General features: G+C 54.7%; 1 protein-coding gene across 6 annotated transcripts in view; it reads left to right on the forward strand.

The window, feature by feature from the left end:
- Lztfl1 (leucine zipper transcription factor like 1) overlaps positions 1–20,108 on the forward strand; it is a 28,251-nt gene that overhangs the window by 1,376 nt on the left and 6,767 nt on the right. For 2 of the 6 annotated variants that reach the window (XM_010624389.3, XM_010624391.3), the window contains exons 2-10: positions 702–826; positions 2,358–2,552; positions 3,803–3,863; positions 4,836–4,907; positions 6,290–6,355; positions 6,443–6,520; positions 9,498–9,674; positions 10,171–10,274; positions 12,498–12,901. In XM_010624389.3, coding sequence (XP_010622691.1) covers positions 702–826; positions 2,358–2,552; positions 3,803–3,863; positions 4,836–4,907; positions 6,290–6,355; positions 6,443–6,520; positions 9,498–9,674; positions 10,171–10,274; positions 12,498–12,747 — 1,128 coding nt within the window. In that variant the 3' untranslated portion in view covers positions 12,748–12,901. Of the gene's footprint in view, positions 1–701; positions 827–2,357; positions 2,553–3,802; positions 3,864–4,835; positions 4,908–6,289; positions 6,356–6,442; positions 6,521–9,497; positions 9,675–10,170; positions 10,275–10,558; positions 10,755–12,497; positions 12,902–18,924; positions 19,003–20,108 lie in introns of those variants that run through there. The other 4 variants (XM_010624392.3, XM_010624393.3, XM_010624394.3 and 1 more) reach the window with 4 other exon arrangements.

The following is a 20,108-nucleotide window of genomic DNA, read 5'->3' on the forward strand; positions in this document are numbered from 1 at the left end:
CGGATTCACACTTAGGTTTTCATTTAGTAAAATGCGGATAGTTACACCACGGGCTTCACAATGAGAAATGACATCACGCGTGGACAGTGAGTAGCATGGTACCGGCCCAAATGTTAGTGCCTGCCCCGCCCTTCACCTGCTGTCTCAAAGCACTCTTCTGGTTTGAAATAAAAGTCCAACTGGTGGCTATTTCCAAATAAAATACACTTTTTGAAGTTGTATCTGGTGGAATACAGTTAAGTTGCTGTGGTAGAGACCGAAAACCTAATGGCTTCAAGGATACAGAAGTCCATTTCTCATTTAGCAGCCTCGTCACAGCTCGTTTCAGCTTGCCACGTGGCTCAGTGCTGCCCCCGTGAGGTGGGGCCGTGGGGCCCTGCATCTCTCCATTGTCCGCCACCTGGCGTTGATGCTGTTTGCTGTGCCAGGTGTCAGACAAACAGGTCTGTAGCAAGGGTGAATCCCGTGTTTCGAGGCCTAGGCTCTGGAAATATCCCGCATTCTCTTCTGTTCACATCGGTTCCTGAGAAGTGCAGGAGTCCGGTGACTGGGAAGCACCATGTACTGGGCAGCCCCGCAGCCAGAAGGAAGGGAGAACAGAGTTCACCTGACATCTAGCAGCCTCCGTGACAAGATGTCCTGTATATTTTATTTTTGATTCTTTTATCAAATCTTGAAGACTAACAAATTCTCCTTTTCAGGCAGAACTGGGCCTAAATGAACACCATCAAAATGAAGTTATTAATTATATGCGTTTTGCTCGTTCCAAGAGGGGCCTGAGACTCAAAACTGTGGATTCCTGCTTCCAAGACCTCAAGGAGAGCAGGTATGGGGGTTTGGAAGTGGAAGGAAAGCGGTCCCTGGGAGCTGGCTTGGGCTGCGGGCAGAAGCATGGCAGCCCTTTTCCGGGCTCCTCACCGAGGCCATCCACACCACGCTCCACGCGATGTGAAATCCAGGCCCTGGCTCGCCCGCGGATCTCTATCAGGCGTGTGTGTGTGTGTGTGTTGCTAGTCACGAGATGGCAGAGTTACAGACAGGTACTCAGGGAATTACATGGGGCTTGCGGAGCAAAGCCAGAGAGTGCCCAACTACAATTGAGTTACTCCTTGAGAGGCTAGAACATGGGACACAGCAGTGGCAGGAAAATACCTGTGCCATTCATCCTGAAGGATTAGAGAGGAAAAACGGCAACCGTGAATAACGTGCTGCCGTCCCAGACTGACATTTGATCTGAGGCCTTCGGAAGAGGGCAGTGAGTTCCGTGGGACCAGCAATGGGCTGTAGTTAGGCGTCAGGTCAGTGTGAGAGCCGCAGCTGTCAGAGAGCCCTCAGCTCCGCCAGGAGCAGAGGACCTCGGCCTTCCATTGCCATCTGTGCAGCTGATGAAACAGCTGCTTTTCTAGTTCCCAGCAGATGAGGGCCACAAGTTGAATGGCAAGAATCTCGTGTATTCTACTAAAGAGTATAGAGCAGTATTAATGCATGTTCGAAAGGCTTTTGTAAAAGCTAACTGTAGGGATTTTATGCGAGGCTCCGTGCTCCTGGCCACATCAGAGTTAAAGGAGCTGTGGATCAAACATCATTAACTTGACCGTGAAGGTTCGGGGACTCCAAGCAGCTGAATCTTGCTCAGTCCCGTGGGTTTGCCAGAGAGGACGGAGTCTGGGCCCCGGCCTGCGCAGGGTGGGGTGGGGCAGGCTGTCTCCAGGGGCCGCTAGGGCTGTCGCAGTAGGCGGGAGGTGCACACAGCAGCTGTGTGGAGGACTTGGCTGCTGGGGTGGTCGCCGGCCGGGTCGCCTCCGTCTTCCCTGTCCTCGTTCCATCCCCGTTAGGGGACAGGAGGAGACAGCGGGGCCCTCTTTTCTTTAGGGTCCTGTGGATGCGAAGAAAGACAATTTGTACTCGTTTATTTCTCATCAGCAGTCACCAGCATGTGACCAGTTCATACAGTGACTAAAATGCTAGAGCAGCAAGAGGAAAACAGGGATGTGGTGGCACAAGCCTGTAGTCCCAGTATTCTGGGAGGCTGAGGCAGGAGGATCGAAACTTGAAGCCCAGCTCCAGCAACTTAGTGAGACTCTACCTCAGCATAAAAAAGGGCTGGGGACGTAACTGGAGGAAAGGCCCTGCCCCGAGGTTCAGTCCCCTGTGCCACCAAAAAAAGGAGAAACTATAACTTCCACTGTGTGTTTTGAGGTTTCAGATTATTAAGTGTGGTAAAACTAATTTTCGTGGAGACTGAAGTAAAAACCGTATGATACTAAAAAATTAAAAATAGACGATGGTGGGCCGGGGATTTAGCTCAGCAGTTCCGCCGCACCCCCTGGTGCTGATGCGCCGCGTCCGTCCTGCAGGCTGGCGGAGGGGACCTTCACGGCGGACGAGGTGGCGGAGGTGCTGAGCGGGCTGCGGGCCGTGGTGCACAGCGAGGTGGAGTCCGAGCTCATCCACACGGCGCGCACCAACGCGCTGCTGCTGCGCCAGCTCTTCGCGCAGGCGGAGCACTGGTACCTCAAGCTGCGGACCGACGTCTCCGAGCTGGAGAACAGGTGATGCGGCCCGGGTCTCGGTCTCCTTCCGCTCTCGCGCTCCTTCCAGGGCCCGCTGGTCGGGGTCGGTGTAGCTCCTCAGAGATAGGTCAGGAGGACGTGAAGATTATCAGCGTTGCAGACCGATGCACACACGAGAAGTGCCATAGATCCAGACTAGCAGCCTGAGAAACTGATTTTAAGTCATTGTTTCTAGAGCATGCAGTTACTGTATAGTTGGAAACAAAATATTAAAGAGTTTATAACCGGAGCATCTAAGAGCTTACAAATTTCAAAAGCTGTGGTAAAATCCATAAAGTTGCAACCGATTCCAAGACAGGGCGTGTGGGAAATCAGCGAAGTGGGAGCACAGCCGCACGCTGCTTCCTGCAGGTGGGGCGGGGTCCCCTGCCTTACTGCAGCATCAGCCAGTGGCTGTGACAAAACTCTTGAGAAGCTGATTTTGTTTAATTTGGGTTTTTGTTGCTGCTTGTTCTGTTTTGTTGAGAGGGGTCTCACAGTGTAGTAGCACTCACTATATGTATCACTTACAGCGATCCTCCTGCCTCAGCCTCCCCAGTGCTGGGATGGCAGGCGTGTGCCACCACACCCGGCTGAGAAGTCAATCTGAGAAGTTCAGACACCTCATGGGCAAGCACACGCACAGTCAGTCAGCTCTCCGTTTATCTGAAGGGCCCCAGCCCGCACGGCCCATCTTTCTTGGGGACGCCTGAGGCTGTTTTCCGTAGACATTGTGCACTGCTGGTGTTTTCTGGGCTGTTCCACTCAGCTTGTCCCTCTCAGCCTTCAGGGGTGCTGAGTGACAGCAATCTCGTGGCGCCTCGGAAGTGAGACAGAAGCGCGCGTGTCACTGAATTTGCGCTTGTGCCGACAGTTACTGTGCTGTCTGCAGGGACCCCAGCAAGCAGGTCCTGGGCTTTGCCACCAGTCACTGTGTTTAACATTTGAAGCTTGGAGCGGCTCTTGCTCCTCCCCTCACACAGGATAGGTTCAGACTGTGGCTTTATTCTTTGTTTGCTTGTTTGTTTTTGCTTTTTGAGACAGGGTCTCACTATATAGTTGAGACTGACCTGGAACTCACTATGTAGCCCAGGCTGGTCTTGAACTCACAGCGATCCTCCTGCCTCAGCCTCCCCAGTGCTGGGATTACAGGCGTGCGCCACCACGCCCAGGTCCATGGCTTTATTCTTTTGTGTGATACAGATCTGTTTTAAATGAGTGTTTCTTTTGCATTTGCTTTCATCTTCAAGAGAATTATTAGAGCAAGTTGCAGAATTTGAAAAAGCGGAGTTTACAACTTCAAGGAAAAAGGTAATTTGGGGTCCTCCTAAGCCCATGCTTCTTAATGGTCAGCATTGGAGGGACAGGGGGAGTTCTCAAGAAGGAGCCCTGCCCTGGAGGAGCTTGAGGCAGAAGACAATTTCAGGGAGTAACAGAAACCTGGCTTTGTCTGTTAGGACTACACGCACGCACGCATATACACACACATGCACGCGCATGCGCGCGCACACACACACACACACACACACACAGCCCCTGCAGTGCCGTGGAATCCCAGCCTGGCCGCTCTTCCTCAGGGGAAGCAGAAAGCAGGCTTTGGGACAATCCCACTGCACGCGCAAGCTGGGTCGAGCTGCGTTTGCCTCGTTCCCTCTTTTTTCCTCCTGGGTGTGGAACGCAGCAGTCTCCCACTGGGCCACAGTCCCACCCTTTTATTTCTTTGCTTTTGAGGCAGAGTCTCCCTGGGTTGCCCAAGCTGACCTCCAACTCCAATCCTCAGCAGGAAGTAGGTCCGGTTCTTCCCTTGGGGCGTATTTCTGGGCCAGTAGGTGTGGTTCCTTGATTTTTGAATCCGGGTCACTGAACAGGCGGAATCTTCACGCTTTTCTCTGTAACTGCCCAAGTAGTGGGCAGTGCTGTTAGCCTTTGCAGTCCGAGGTCCTGCAGAAATCTTTCAGCGCCCGCAGGTGAAAACTCCAGGCCTGGATATAGGGGTCTCTGTTGTGGCTGCCTCAAGCGCCCCCCCGTCCCTCCCCACCTTTTTCCTTCCATCTGTTTTTAGAAGGCGCGGGCCAGGTGGGTCTCACCTTAGCTTTAGTCTGCGTCGGGCACAGGAGCCAGGACGCACTGGGCCTGGGGACAGACAGGTGGGAGCCTGGTGCCCTGGGCCCGGGACGGCCGAGAGGGAGCCCGGTCCATCGCCCTGGCCAGGCGGCAGCGCCCACCACGTGAAAAGCTCTGCTGCTCGGCGCTGACTGCACTGGTTTCTTTATTTTGTCTCAGCCCATCATAGACACTGCCAAGCCGAAACTTGTTCCTCTGAACGAAGGTGGAACAGCTGAGCTCCTGAACAAGGTGCAGTGCGGGTGGGCTTCCCTTGGAGAGCGCTGGTTCTGGCCTCCTGTGGCTTGAAGGACCCTGGGGAGGAGTTGAGTCCGGCTTTGGTCCCCGGAGTCTCAATGGTGCCCGGTGGCCAGCAGAGGGCGCGCTGGCCTTCCTGACCCAGGGGAAGGGAAGCCGTAGGGTTCTGGCCAGATTTTATTAAAGTCAGAGCCATAAGAATGAGCTTTTCATAAGTCTGTAAAAGTTATCCATCTATCGTTACTTTTATGACTCCCGTATTCTTGCACAGATCTCGGTAGGGAGGGAAGGCTGGGTAGCACCTGGTCCCTGCCTCAGACACCTGAGGGTTTCACCAGGAAGGGAGCTGATGTTCTGGGAACAGGGACGGGGCGCGCGGCCCACGAGGGGCAGCCAGTGCCAGCAGACGCACCAGCCTGGCAGGGACGCCGTCCCACGAAGGGCAGGGCGCAGAGTGGTCAGTGGGGAGATGCTAGTGGATAGGGAAGGGGCAACCAGAGGACACAGTGGACGTTTACCTTGCTTTCTAAATTCTGTCACGTCAGAGACACGTGGCCACGAATCCCCTCAGATCCTCCTCTCCTCTTCAGACGTATTGATAGCATCGTCCTCGCCGCTCTCTGCGACAGCTCTGCAGTCCTCTTTCCCGAGTGTCTTTACAAGCTGTGACCAAAACTGCGGTGACTGCCACTGCCAAGCGCCAACAGAGAGGCAGCTCTTAAAAACATGGCGCTGTGTCCTCATCCTCCGGAGTCACCGGACCTGGCACCGTGTGACTCCTGGTCCTTCTCCAAAGTCAGGATGACCGTGAAAGGTCGTTTTGAATCGATTCGGGACATCGAGGAGCCAGGACAGCACAACTAAAGGCCCTCAGGAAAGAGGACGCCAGAGCTGCTGCAGGAAGTGGGGACAACGACGGGACGAGTGTGTTTGAGCAGGAGTTCGAGGGGCATTCGTGGCAGTGTGTGTCTTAGGAAACTTTTTAAGAATTTAAACACAGGCTTTAGTTCTCAGCCCCACCCTAGGTACAGTGAGCCTGGTGGGAGAGAAGATTGAACTGGTGGCTCTCGGGTGAGAGCTGTGGAAAGCGAGGCTGTGGGGTCTCAGCTGGGTCAGAACCATTTGGGGGCTCGAAAACAGCTGGCAGGGCCGAAGGGCCGGTGTGCGAGGCGGGGAGCAGGAGCTGGAGGCTCGAGCCAAAGCCAGCCCGGGTGTGAGGCGGTGGGCTGGGCGCGCCTGGGGCATTGCCAGTAACCCAGGTGTGTGGGCTTTGAACCATCGCATGACTCCTGTTACACTGTAAGTGAATCAAGTCATAATTTCAAGCACTAAAAATATTTTGGTTAAAATAATAAATCTTGAATTTACTCACAAAGGAAATTTTAAGACTTCAAGAAGAGAATGAGAAACTGAAGTCAAGACTGAAGGCAGTTGAAACACAGGTGAGTGAGATGCCCTGTAACAAACTCCGAGCCGCCAGCAGAGCAGGCCCTGAACGCCTGCCGCTTTCTTCCGCCTGGTTCTTGTAGGCTACAAACGCCTTGGACGAGAAGGCAAAGCTGGAACGAGCACTGCAGGATTTACAGCTGGACAAGGGGAAGCGAGAGGTGAACCTGTTTCCATCTTGTCTTTTCTAAATAGAATAAGGTTACGGCTGGTTAAGGCTGGAGCTTTAGCTCCGTGGTGCCGCCACCGGCCTCGCGAGCACAAGGTCCTGAGCTCGAGCCCGGTACCAAAAAATAACAATGATGATAATAAGGTCACAGGGGTGAGACTTGGTCTGCGCCGCTGTCCACCGTTCCCACCCAGCAGTCCCCGCACAGTGCCCGGGCCCTGAGCACAGAGGCCAGGGAGGACCCGCATGCAGGCAGAGGCTTGTCTGGGCATGGGTTGGAATATGCGGGGCCTTGCCCTGTTCCCTTTGACGTGCAGTCACGGTGGAGAAATGCAAAGGGACAGGCTTTTAGCTAACCGGAATCACATCCGGGCTGCACGGTGGTGAACACTGCGGAGGATTGTCCCGGATGAGTGACACATGGAGTCATCACACTCCCCTGTGCCCCGCGCCCTGAGTAGTATGATGAGATGAGCCAGGCTTGTTCTTAACGAAGGCCTCTTAATGGAAGGGACCCAGGAAGCTGAGGCAGGCCGGTCTCCTGCAGCTTTTCCGGGGGTTGTATTGTCAGTGTCTACTCAGCAGACCCAAAGTCTGCTTCCATTGGACTTTGTTGAACTTTTTCTATGAAAATCATAAACAGAGCAGGGTGGAGAGGCCGGTACAGGGTCCCTTTGGGGCCCCCATCCTCCACCTGGCCAGTCTGGCTTTGCCTCCACCTCCTTCAGCTTCTTCCTCCGTGTCTTCTGGACACGAATCTCAGACATTGCATTGTTTCCTCTGTGGGCCTCTTTCAATTAGGAGGATCTATCTTATGTGACGCAAAGAGGAAAATATGTACGATTTTCAAATACAGTGGACCCCTGACTTACGAACTTAGTTTGTTCCCCAGGGCTGGTTGTAACTCAGGTTGACTGGTTGAGGCTCAGGCTTCTCTGCACGGCCTTCCGAGTCTCTCTCCGGTGTACGGGCAGAGCTCAGGGTCCTTGGAGAGACCCTGGCCCAGGCTTTCTCGGTGGACCCCACAGGAAAGGATGCAGTCACGTTCCTTCCAGAGCTCTGTAAGGGGTAGATCTGTATCCGAGACCCTCGGGGAGCACACAGGGGCAGCATGCGGGTCGTGACTCAAGACCTTGGTCGCAAGTTAAAACTAAAATTCCAGTCATAACCCAAGGGGTTTTTCTGTCAGGCTGACTTGAGGGTCTGCTGTACACCAGGAACCATAGATTTATAAGCTAGAAAGCTGGGCCTTCCAGAACAGCTCTCTAAATTGTCAAAAGTACAGCCACAAACATTTTCAGTTGATGAATTTGTTTAAAAGTCACTTGGGGCTTAGCTTCCATTTTAGTTTTAAGATTTTTGGATACCGAAATTGAAGAGTGATACAAAGGAAACAGGGAGGCAGACTTTTAGAGGAAGGGGCAGGGAAGTAAAAGGATCAAAAGGACCAGGAAACTGTGTCTGCGTCCCAGTTCTCCCAAACCAGCGTGACGATTGGGTATCACAAACATACACTAGCAAGTTAGAGCTGGAGCTGGGCGTGGCGGCACCCGCCTACGGTCTAGCGGTCTAGCACACGAGAGGCTCTCCCGGAGCTCAAGGCCATTCTGGGCTATGTAGTGAGACCCTGTCCCCGAAAACCAACAGTGAAAAGAAGAGCCGGGCAATGAGCTCCACGGTTTTAGTATAAAGTCCCGTGGTGCTCGGACAGCCGCCCTAGAGAGCAGCTCCCCTGCTGACAGCCACGGCCAGTGCGTTTCCTTCTGCCCGGGAAGAGCTGCCGGACCCACGCTGCGTTAGTTACAGGGGAGGGGACATCGCCTCTCACAGACAGAGTTCCCCGTGATACTCACCATGCCGTTTGATTAAACATCTAAAAAGAAACTCCAGTTAGGAGAAGCGGGCACGGGGGAGGCGCCGCTGTCGGGCCGCCTGCACGATGAGGCGTTGAGGCGCTAGGAGGGCGCTGGCCCTTTCGGAACCCCGACCCCGGGTGGGCAGTGCAGCCTCCGCACCTTGTAAACCCAGGCCTCATGAGGATGTGTTGTTTTCGTTACCTAGAATCCTAGCAGACTCGATTATCTAGAGAGTGCTCCAGGGTCTCCAGGAGCCGCACACAGCCATGGGGCTCCTGTGGCTCACATCCTGTGCTGGGGAGGGAGCCTGGGTCCAGAAGATCAGCAGAGAAGGCTCTAGGGATCGTTAGCTGTTTGCCCCGGTACCCTCAGACGGCCTGAAGCCAGGGTGCCTCAGAGATACGCTGGATCCCAGCTGCCTCTCGGGGCCTCTGACAGCCGTCTGTGTGGATTCACCACTGAAGCCTAAGTGCAAAATGCCAAATTCTTCTGAAAACTTCCAGGTGTTTCACTGTATCCCCTATAGTTTTTTAATTTTGTTCTAAATGAATATATTTCATATTTGAAAAATACATATTTGATGTGCTCAGTGATTCTTTAGGTTGACTGTAACCACTGTTTCCAAGCATCTGTTAGTTCCTTCAAGATCTGGGGCACAAAAGCAGAGCAGACACGTGCTTTTATTAATTACAATGAAATAAGGCTTTTTAAAGACTAAACTTCAAAGATGAGCAGGGCTGGGTGTGGTGGCGCACACCTGTAATACCAGTACTCAGGAGGCTGAGGCAGGAGGATCTTTGCAAGTTTGAGACCAGCCGGAACTACCTCGTGAGACCCTGTCTCTAAAATACAAAAAGTATGAGTAGGAATTTTTGTTGAAAAAGGCTGTCCCATCTACATATTTAGCAATTATAGACCATTTTCTTGTCTTAGCAATACGAATCTTTTTTTCTGTCCTGAATTTTATCAGTCAAAACCCAAGATCTGGAGGGAAATCTCAGGCCACAGATAAACTAGGCAGAACTGTACACAGCTCCCTGGACGGGGGTTACCATCCTGGTGTCATTCCCCAGTGGGCCAGCAGGTAATTACGGTCCTGTTTGCATCCCACAGGACTCAATAAAAGCACAAGACTTGAGCGACTTGGAAATCACGGTGGCGGCTCTGAAGAGCGAGTTTGAGAAGACGCTGCGTGACAAGACGGAGAGCGAGAAGTCCCTGGAGGAGCACCTGGCCACGGCCAAGCATGAGCTGCTCCGGGTGCAGGGGCAGCTGGGCCTGGCGGAGAAGGTCAGGGCCTCGGTAACCCGAGAGCCGCGCCCAGGCCGAGGGGTGGGCGGCCCTTTCTCTTGAGATTCCTATCCCTTTTTTATAATTTACGCAAAAACCCATGGCGAGCGAGCTTGTTCCTGTAGGGCTGAGACTTCAAAGCCTACGGGGCCAATGTGTGATTTCAGTGTCGCTCCTGACTCTACTTTGGGACTTGGAAGAAGACTGTGCTCATTGACTTGGAAATCAGTTTCTGTTGCAAACTGACCTCCCAGGTCTAGGCTTTACTCTGCTTGAGTCGTTAGTATTGTACCTGGGGAGATATTACTGTTTCACTGGCTTCTCACTTGAAATGATATTTTTCCATTTAAGTAGACTTAATTTTATGAAAGTATGTCTTGCAGGGAAGTTAGCGAGTAGTAGCAGTGAACCATCCGTAAACTTGAGAGGCAGTAGCGTGTCCATCACATTTGCCTTGACTGTTGCTTGGTAACGGCTGGCATCTTTCTCTGAGCAGGAACTGGAGAAGAAATTTCAGCAAACGGCGGCCTACCGGAACCTGAAAGAGATGCTCACCAAGAAGAACGACCAAATCAAAGAGCTGCGGAGGCGGCTGGCGAGGTAGGCTGGGGTCCCGCGGCAGGGTGTCTGTCCCCGCCCGAGCTTGCGTGCCCCAGGGGCCGGCTGTGGGCAGGGGCGCTTCGGGTGCAGCAGAAGTCACCTTGTCCTGGGGCGTCACACCAGCTGCCCAAGTCTGTTGCTGCCCCGTCCTCTGGTCGCTGCCGTGAGGGCACCGTGCGGTCTGTTTTGGGTGGGGATGGCCCACAGTTGCTGGTGAGTCACTCGTCAGGCTGTGACCGTGGCCACCACGACCACCTCATCGTGATGCCGATTGTTACCCCCAGGTATGAATCTGAAGATTAGAAACAGAAGACGCCCTGGACACTGCCTCCCACCTCCGGTGTTCTGTCATACTCTTCCTCCTTACTCCTGCAGTATTTAGACTTTGCTTCCACATTTAGAACTTGACTTCCTAACCAGGCGTGGTGGCGCACGCCTGTAATTCCCTGTGGGGCAGAACTCGGGAGGCTGAGGCAGGAGGATCGCTGTGAGTTCCAGACCAGCCTGGGCTACATAGTTCCAGGTCAGTCTCAACTACACAGTGAGACCCTGTCTCAAAAACAAAACAAAACAGAACTCGAGTTCTGTTCTCAGTTGTCAGAAGAGAAGAAAAGGCAGCGGTCCCTGCCGTTGTCGCCAGCCCATCTCTGCCGCATCCATCCGTCTGTCTGTCCATCCGTCTGTCCGTCCTTCCATCCGGGGTAGTGAGGAATCTTAAGATACAGGGCACTTAGAGAGGGAAGGGTCTCTTTGCCATTAGAATAGAGAGAGTTAACAATACCTGTGCTTGTGCATTCCCCAGAGGTTAAAATAAATACTAGAGTGCTTGAAGATGCTTCCTACAAACCTTATTTTTCATGCTGAAGCCAGTGCCCCATTTGACGATTAAAAACTGTGAGTTCATTGAAAATGTGACTACTGTGGGTCACAGCAGCCTTTTCACCGGTTACCAGAAGTGAGCAGCAGGGAGGTGGGGATCGGGTCCCCTCCTCTGTCTCTCTGAGGAGCACGGTGCTGGCCGCCTGTGGCGGGAAGCCCAGACCCACTGGCTCTTCTCCGTTTCGGAAGCGTCTGGACTTCTTTACACCTGTCCCCAGAGCACGCTTTTCCAGCTAAGCAAGAACTCTTCTCAAACTTACTAAACTTTTAAACTTCCACTTGAGCTCGGAGATGGTTGGAAATGGGGCTGTTTGGTGCAGTAATTAGGCCTAAGGTTGAAGAAACAAAGCTGAACTCACTGTGCCTCGAGGGCAGAACTCTCCCTTCTCCCTGGCTGACATCTGGTCATTTTTCACACTTCGGAGCAAGTGCATCGCGGCCCACCCAAAGCCCAAGGGAAGTCGCTCACTCCCTACCTAGATCTTCCCAAAGCGTTTCCTGAACAAAGCGTAAGTCCCGTTTTTACTCAGGTTTTTAATACGAAGGTTGAGCGCGTTACGTTTCTGATGGGTTGCACGGTAAACTGGAAGGAGCAGTGATAAAACATGAATCCAGCGAGAGGCCAGCGCTGTCCACCTGCCGTTCCTTGTCTGTCTCTGGTCACAGCGGTGCCGGGAGGCTCTGCCTCGGGTCTGGCTGGACCCCGTGCCCACCTGAGGTCCCAGCCGTCCCTGCGGACCCGGTCCTCGGGGGCAGCGGGCAGGCGGGAAGCACCCTGGAGACCTGTACTCCGCAGGAGAAGGTCAGCTTGGTCTCAGCAGCAAGTTTGATGCCCTGTGGAGTGTGTGCTGCTTGTTTGATAGTAAATTCCGGAGTATGTCTGAAAACCTTGACCTCAGAGTTGAACGTGTTGCGTCGGCACAGATGACTCTCCTGAGCACTTGCGGTTCTGCCGTCCATTTCTAACTTGTCCCCTCAGCAAATGCCGTCTTCGATTCCTGTTTCCTCCCGTGGCTTCCTAGCTTCGGGGTTTCTCTCCGGGGGCTGACACGGGCCCCTGTGGTGTCTGCGGACTGCGCAGGGCTTCCTGTCACTCAGGAGTGAAGGCCCCGCTAGGTTCCGACTGAACAAAACGTACAGCTTTGTTCCGATCCCTTAACATTTGGGTGTTTATTTTTCTCCTGTACCGTTTCATTTTGAGGCTGTGTTAAATGTTTAAAAGATCGTTTGCTTCCGTCTATAAAACTCAGCAGTGCCCTACATTAAACGTGATTCTCTTTGAGAAAGCTTGGCGCCGTTGCCTCCGATCTCTAACTGAAAAGGACTCGGGTGTCTGCTTTGCAGGGCCTGGTGCTCTAGAGACAACGTCGGGTCTCCGGGCTCCGGCGCACTCTCTGCTTGCGCTCCTGTGTCAATTCCTGTGTTCCGCAGTTCGTGCCCGGGCGGGACCTGGGTTACCCTTTCCGAGAGAAGAGCCAGGCCGCTCCTGTTCCTGTTTGGACGATGGTATTTACAGCTATTTGGACAACTACTTAAAACAATTCTCAGCACCACTCAGAAGAAAGTGTTGCGATATTTCCTGAGGGAAAAGTGACACCCAAAGAAAGCCTGCAACCTCGCCTTGGAGGGGACCCTGCATCGTGCACCCCAGGTCACCAGCTCCCCAGCAAGAATGAACAGAGCTGTGAAGTTCTCCCATGTGTGCAGTGTGGCTTCCTCTCCTACAGGTTAATAAACCCCTGCAGTTAGACAAAGCGGAATTGAGTATGAGCATCCTTTAGAAATGTTAAAAGTAACAACAGACCTACTCTAAGATTAACGGCATATGAATGGATTTTCATGATCTCTTGGAAAAGAAACGTAAGTTCTGGAGGCCGGCAGGGCTCCCCGTGTAAGAAATAGCAGGCCCAACCCGTCTGTTCATCGTCGTCGTGTTTGCGAGGCAGGTGGAGAAACCACTGGGCTACATCCCCAGCCCAACCCTCACTTGTCTTTTAAAAGCATGAGAAGCCAGGCGTGGCGCATGCCTGTGATCCCAGCAGTTTGGGAGGCTGAGGCAGGAGAGTCACAAGTTCAAGTCCTGCCTGGGCAACTTGGTGAGACTCCATCTCAAAAATGACTGAATAGCAAAGCAGGCTCCGGATATAGCTCAGGGTGAAGGCCCTGGGTTCAAACTGGAGAGAGAAAGCCACAGCGGACTAAACCAGGACTCCAGGCGGGGCAGGGGCCTGGCCAAACCTCATGACAATCTCACTGACAAGTCCAAGTCCGGTTCTCCAAGATGCAGCCTGCAGGGTTTGTACGCAGATCGTTTCTCAGGGAAGGAAGTCCTGCCCGGACCTGTGCTCCTGTTCCTGCCCTCAGCCCATGCCTGTCCGGAGCTTTGGTGCCTCAGTTTACCCCACCGAGCTCACCGGCACCACGTACCATGCAGGGGTCCTCCTGGTCCCGCTGTGTTCGTGATACTGCCCCCAAGTCGGAGATGGCTTTGGTTCGGAGTCACGGGCACCAAGGAGTTGGAGAGGAGAAAGGGCCAGAGCAGAGTGAGGAGGCTGGGGTGTCCTCCCGCCTGGTTTGTGGAGCGGGGGCCCTGGGATGGTGACCCCAGCACCAGGCAGGTCTGCTCCTGTGCAAGCGAGGAGAGGGGTGCAGGTGGTCCCATCAGGCCTGGGCGGACAGGGACAGAGGCAGATGGCCCTAGCATGCTTGCTAATTTGGGGCAAGGGGGGTTAGGGTCTTACTACATATTTCAGGCTGGCCTTGAACTCACAGTGACTCTCCTGCCTCAGCCTCCCAAGTACTGAAATTATAGGCGTGCACCACCATGCCCAGCTTCTAGCACCCTTTCAATACTCATTCGTCATCAAGAGTCTGTTCAATGGAGGAGAAATCACAAGCCCTGCTCAGCATTTCAGGCTGCAGCCTCACACGGCCAAGCCACAGCTACCTCTAACTAGTAGACGTCAAAAGCAGCCCTGCACCAGTTCATCTGACGGCTCAGACCCAGGGCGCATGCTTGTTCCAGCGTTCATGAGTTTGACCTTCCACCCAAGTCTGCTCCTCATTACCAGGTGAGTGGCGGTGGTAATAAGTAATAAGTAAGCACCACTGGGCTCGCTCTGCTGCACTCCACCGTCGGTCTTTGCTGGTTTCCCCGCTTCCTGTGCTGCGTGGCGGAAAGACCATTCCTCTTCCGGCTCTCAGCAGTGTCTTCCAGCCCCAAGTGGCCCAGAGCCCTGGTTCCGGATCGAGAGGCCGAGCCCTTCCTTCTGTCTTTCTTGGGCTGGGATTTCCAGCCCAGCGTCAGAAGCAGTAGCAGAGGACGTTCAGGCCTTGCCCCGTATCTGGGGAACCCTAAATACTTTAACCATGAGAACGATGCTTGCAATCTTTGGTACCAGATTCAGGCAGCTCTTTTCTATTCCTAGTTCACTAATAGTTTCTATAAAAATGTTAAATGGATTGGCATGCACCTGTAGCTCCAGCCATGAGGGAGGCGGAGAGTTTCAGGCCGGGCCTGGCCACACGGTGCGACCCCGTCTTGTGTGATGGAGTTGAATTTGTCCAGGGCCTCGTCGGCCTCTGTGCACTGTGAATACCACTGTGTCGCTTGCTCTGCTCCTGCACTATGTGCGCTGGCTGCTGGCTGTTGGTCAGGATGCCTTCTGACCGGAGCATGAGGGCACCGGGGCTCCGAGGGGTTCTGAGGAGCTCAGGGCAGGCCGTGGTGCAGACTCGGCTGCTCCGCCTGGAGCCCTGGCAGCACCTGTGACCCTCGGCCTGTCCAACGCGCCGTCGGCAGGGGGAGGGCCTGGAAGGTTTGTCCTACTCTGCCTCCCACTGTCCGTGTGCTCAGTGGCCTCTGGACCTAAGGGCAGCTGCCAGGACCTTCACCATGGCCTTGGCCCGGCCGTGGCTGCTGCTGGGCTTAGTAATCACCGCTTGGGAAGGCAGGACAGGGCTGGGCGCTGGAGGTGGCGGGCAGTGACCCTGCCTCCAGGGCCGCCCTGCCCAGGTTCACCCTCCCACCCAGGGCCACACGCTGCCACCCAGGCTGCAGGGTCAGTGCCAGGGCTGGCCGGTGTTTGACATTAGAAAGTCTCCCCTGCAGGGCTCCTGTCACCCAGAGCCAGCCAGGGCCTGACCCAGGACAGTCTGAGGCCGTCTCTTTTTGTGTCCCATCAATGGTCACAAGAGACTCTTGGTCTTATATAACATCTTCTGTGAAAGCCTCCCACAGGGTTTCTAAGCCCATAAATGATTAACCTTTGTGTGTGTGTGAGACAGGCTCTCACTCTGCAGCCCAGGCTGACCTCAAACTCGCAGGGATCCTCCCGCCTCAGCCTCCCAAGTGCTGGGATGACAGGTGTGCGCCACCACATCTGGCTGACCTGTTTAAAAAGTTTGATCCCTGATCATATTCCATGAAGGCTTTAAGTACTTTGACGAGTGATTACTCCACCTCCTAAGTCAAATCCACCCCCAGATGAGCCCAGGTTAAAGGAAAGGACAGGTAGACAGGGGCGAGCCGGATTGGAGGATGGGAAAAGAGCAGCCCCAGGTCACCCAGGACATGGCTTCTGTGACCAGGCATATGCGGGTGGGGACCCTCATCAGCACCACCACGGGCCCTGGTTTTGTATCCCCTGCGCCTGTGTTCTGCCCTTCTCACCCCAGCTTTGGGCCCCTAACTCGGTAAGGGTGGAGCCGATTCCCGGGAGAGTCCCGCCCCGGTCCTGCAGCTCGGACTCTCACTCGCAGCGATCCTTGCACTGTGGCCTCCTGACTCCCACAGCCACATTCTCCCTTGCTGAGGCCTGGGTCACACCGAGCAGGCACCACTTCCGGGCACTGCCCGAAGGGCTGGCGGATGCAGTCAGGGCGTGGCGGCCGCAGACCCCGAGTCCTTCCGCTGAGCTCAGCTCGGCCTGCTCTGGGGGTCTCGGGGCGGAGCCCACAGCTGACCCGCACATCCCGCGGCCGCAGGACTCTGCCGCCCGCACCCTTCTCCTGGTGAGGACCCGCTCGTGCGTGTGACGGGAATACTTACTTCAGAATTCTTCAGCCAGTGCTCACTGGATGTTGGCTTCTCGAGGAAAACCAGCTAGGAGCTAGGCTTGGCGCCAGTGGGCGGCAGGCGCTGGTATTTGAAACACTTCGTGAGCAGAATGACCCTGTGTGTCATTAATACGCAGTAATAAGTAAATCTCTAATTCCATGCTATAACATCACTGTCACTGGCGGCTTGTGACAAAAGAAACTTATTCTCTGCCAGTCCTGAGGGCCAGGAGAGCTAAGTCAGGGTGTTGGCAGAGTGAGTTCCTTCCGCAGGCTCTGACGGATGTTCGTGTGCTCCCTGCCTGCCTCTTGGCTCCTGGTGGTTGCTGGCGCTCCTGCCATTGTGTGGCTTGTAGCACATCCAGTCTGTCTCCAGCTTCCCATCAGGGTCTTTTCTCCTCTGTCTCATGTTGTCTTCTCCCTGTTGCTGGATCTCATGCCCTCCCTAACCCGGGCTGCTCTCATCTTGAGGTCTTTACCTCCACCCGCACAGACCCTCTTCCCGATCAGGTCGAATCCCTGGAGTGGGCGTCCTGCCCTTTGAGCACCGCCATCCACGCCGCTATGGGATGTTAGAAGAAAGTGCTGGAGCGGTGATGGCAGCAGAGCACAGTGAGGAGGACCAGGGCCGCTGGGTGCAGGGTGGGTGCAGCCCCAGCGGGAGGCTCAGCATGGGCCTCACCCAGGAGGCCGTGCACGGAGGCCACAAGGGAGGCTGCAGCAAGGGCCTGCAGGGTGGGGTCACTGGCCCAGGACAGCGACTGTCTGATGGGGCTTTGTGGTTTCCTGAGACCAGGGCTGGCCTGGTGGGGGTCAACAGGAAGTAATAAGATGGGGAGGCTGCCGGATCATGTAGGTTTAGACCCCTCTGGGGGAGAAGGAGACTCCGAGCAGGGACCCAGAGGAAGGGGCTGTGAGGAGCAGGGCTCCTGGCAGAGGGGGCCACAGTGCAAAGGCCCTGGGGCAGGAGCGAGCTAAAGAACAAAAGGAGGAGTAGAGAGTGGGCCCAGGGGACGTCTTAGAACAGCGTCCCCAGACCCTTACAGGCCACCATGAAGGCTTTATCTCCTAGGATGGCCTGGAGCTGCCACTCTGGGGTCTCGAGCAGAAGAGTGACTGCTTTGATTCCTGTTTGATAAAACTCAGCACCCGGGCCTGGATGCCGATCCCCAGTAGGTGGGAAAATCAGCCACACTCTCCCAAGTCTCCACAGCCCACGGCAGAAGTGCACAGCATTTTGTACTGAAAGTTCCCAAATTCCTAGGATTCCTAAAATTGGTGGTCTCTGCACAATGAGTGAGCACAATGCAGCCACGCAATGTCAGTGCCCCCCACAGCAGATGTGCCACAGAGGAGGCTACACTTTTTCTCAGCGTGTATGGAAAGGTAAAATCACACAGAAAAGCTGATGAATTATAAAAGTAACTGTAGGAGTTGAGAGTGTTTTTCTTTACTGTTTTTTATTTGTTTGTTTGTTGAGACAGGGTCTTCTCACTATGTAGTTCAGTCAGGTCTTGAACACATTGAACTCTTGACATAGCCCAGGCTGGCCTCAAACTCACAGTGACCCTCCTGCCTCAGTCTCCCCAGCGTAGGAATGATAGACACTTGCCACTGAGTCTGGCTTAAAAATTGCGATAGTATAATTTTGGATGAGGAACTGAAGAATGAGCGTGTGCTCTTGTTTCTTTATTTGCTTTTTGAGACAGGGTCTCACTATGTAGCCCAGGCTGGCCTTGAACTCACAGCGATCCTCCTGCCTCAGCCTCCCGAGTGCTGGGATTATAGGCGTGCGCCACCACACCCGAGTGTGCTCTTGAGTGCTGGAAAGTTTCTGTTTCTTAACTGAGTGGGGCACAGGGGCACTTGCTTTAGATTTGTAAACTACACACATCTGTGTACTCTTCACAGGCAGTAGGAGAAACCCTACAGAAATGGAACAAAACACAGCAGGCAGTGACACAAGTGTGACTTGGGGTAGGCTGTAGATTAGGAAGTGGGAACAACTCCACAGGAGGTTTCTAGGGACACAGCCGACAGAGCGCCGGGCACAAGGAGAGGGCTTGGGGCTTCTCAAGGTCGTCAGAAGAATGGGGGTGTTGTCCAGGTGACAGACTCCGCTCCAGAACTTTCCCTGTGGACTCTGAATGTGTTCCAGAGAAGGATTTTTTTTTTTTTTTTTAACCAGAGATCGAACTCAGGTCCTTGCGCTCATGAGGCAGGCGGTAGAAACACTGAGCTAAATCCCCAGCCCTAGAGAAGGATTTTTTAAAGGAAAAACCAGCAAGCTAAAAATGAGGGGCCGGGGGAGGCAGAGGGCCACAAGGGCTGAAAACACCACAGCTGCCCAGGCAGAAGGACGGGGCGCCCACGCTACAGCTACACACCTGGAACCTGTCGGGGAGACGTGTGCATCTGTGCTCCAAGCCCCAAGGACAGGCCTGGGGAGCAGCGGGTTTAAAAAGCCATGGTGCCCCTGAGCTGCTGGCGCATATACCCAGGAAGCTGATGGGGCTCCCCACGGCCTAGAACCGGGGGTTAAACCGAGGGCCCTCACGCTGAGTTACACCCCAGCCCCTTTTCATCTGAAACAAAATCTGATTTGCTAAGTTGCCTGGGCTGGGCTCCAGCTTTCAGTCCTCCTGCCTCAGCCTCCTAGAGTGCTCAGTGCCTCGCCTAATTTTTTTTTTTTTTAATCTTTTTAAAAATCCAGCCTTGGAGTCTCCGTTTCTCACAACTCCCCATGCTGCCCGTGGCACTCGGCCATAGCCCACATTTTGAGGATGAAGAGGTGAGAGAAACCAAATACCCTCTGAACCCTGGCACTCAGCACAAAGCCCTCTCCGGGCGGGAAGCAGGGAACAAGGCAGAACAGCCCAGCAGGCCCAGGCAGGCTCCCGGGGCCACAGATGGGGACCAGGGGCCCCCACGCACTCGCTGGCCTTGGGAAATATTTTCACAGGCCCCAGCTGCTTTCCTCCGCCGGACTATCCCTAGATTCCTGTTCCCAGCACAGATACGTGAGGGGAAGGCACGAGTTTAGCCAAGACCAACAGGAAGCGGGGCGGCCACCCCACGGCGAGGAGAAGCCCCGGGGTTTTGGTCCGAGCTCTGTTCTGCACCTGTTGGCGCTGACCCGAAAGACTTGCTGTCCCCTGGCCCCTAAACGTGACCACTTCGGATTGCTGCGAGCTCCCTGAAATCCGCGCCGCCAATCCGCGCCGCGTCTCCACACCGCATGCCCGGAGTTGGGTGCTTGCAGGAAAGGACTGGTGGCTGCGTTTCCTGTCCTCTACCGAGGCGCAGCAAGCCCAAGTGTCCCCGGTGGGTCCCGGGGAGGGGTGGATTCAAACATTTCGACCTGAACCCCGCCGCCAATCCGCGCCGCGTCTCCACACCGCATGCCCGGAGTTGGGTGCTTGCAGGAAAGGACTGGTGGCTGCGTTTCCTGTCCTCTACCGAGGCGCAGCAAGCCCAAGTGTCCCCGGTGGGTCCCGGGGGGAGGTGGATTCAAACATTTCGCTGGGCGTCTCCCCACACTGCTGGTGACACAGCCTTCAGGGTTTCTGCTGCTTCTAGCACCCTCTCCTCCTGCCAAGTCCTCTGGTGCCTGTGTGGCTGTCGCATCCCAGCGGATGCGGGGTGGCGAGTGGCCCTGGCCTGCAGCTGTGGCCGGGCCCTGGCCCTGGCCCTGGTCCTGCCCACTGTCTTCTCCCCCGTGGTCCTGCGCTCTGAGCCTCTGACAGACTCGCCTGCCAGGCGTCCTGTTGCTCCGCAGTGTTCAGGGGAGGTGCGGACCGCGCCCGCTCTGTGCAGAGGGCTGCGACACTGATTGTGCCCCAGGCAGGCTGTGAGGAGCTAAGCTCACAACTGGCTTGTTTTTTTGTTTTGTTTTTA

Source organism: Fukomys damarensis, unplaced genomic scaffold (genome assembly GCF_012274545.1).
Source record: "Fukomys damarensis isolate Sample0158 unplaced genomic scaffold, DMR_v1.0_HiC HiC_scaffold_12, whole genome shotgun sequence".
In the NCBI taxonomy this organism is placed as follows: domain Eukaryota; kingdom Metazoa; phylum Chordata; class Mammalia; order Rodentia; family Bathyergidae; genus Fukomys; species Fukomys damarensis.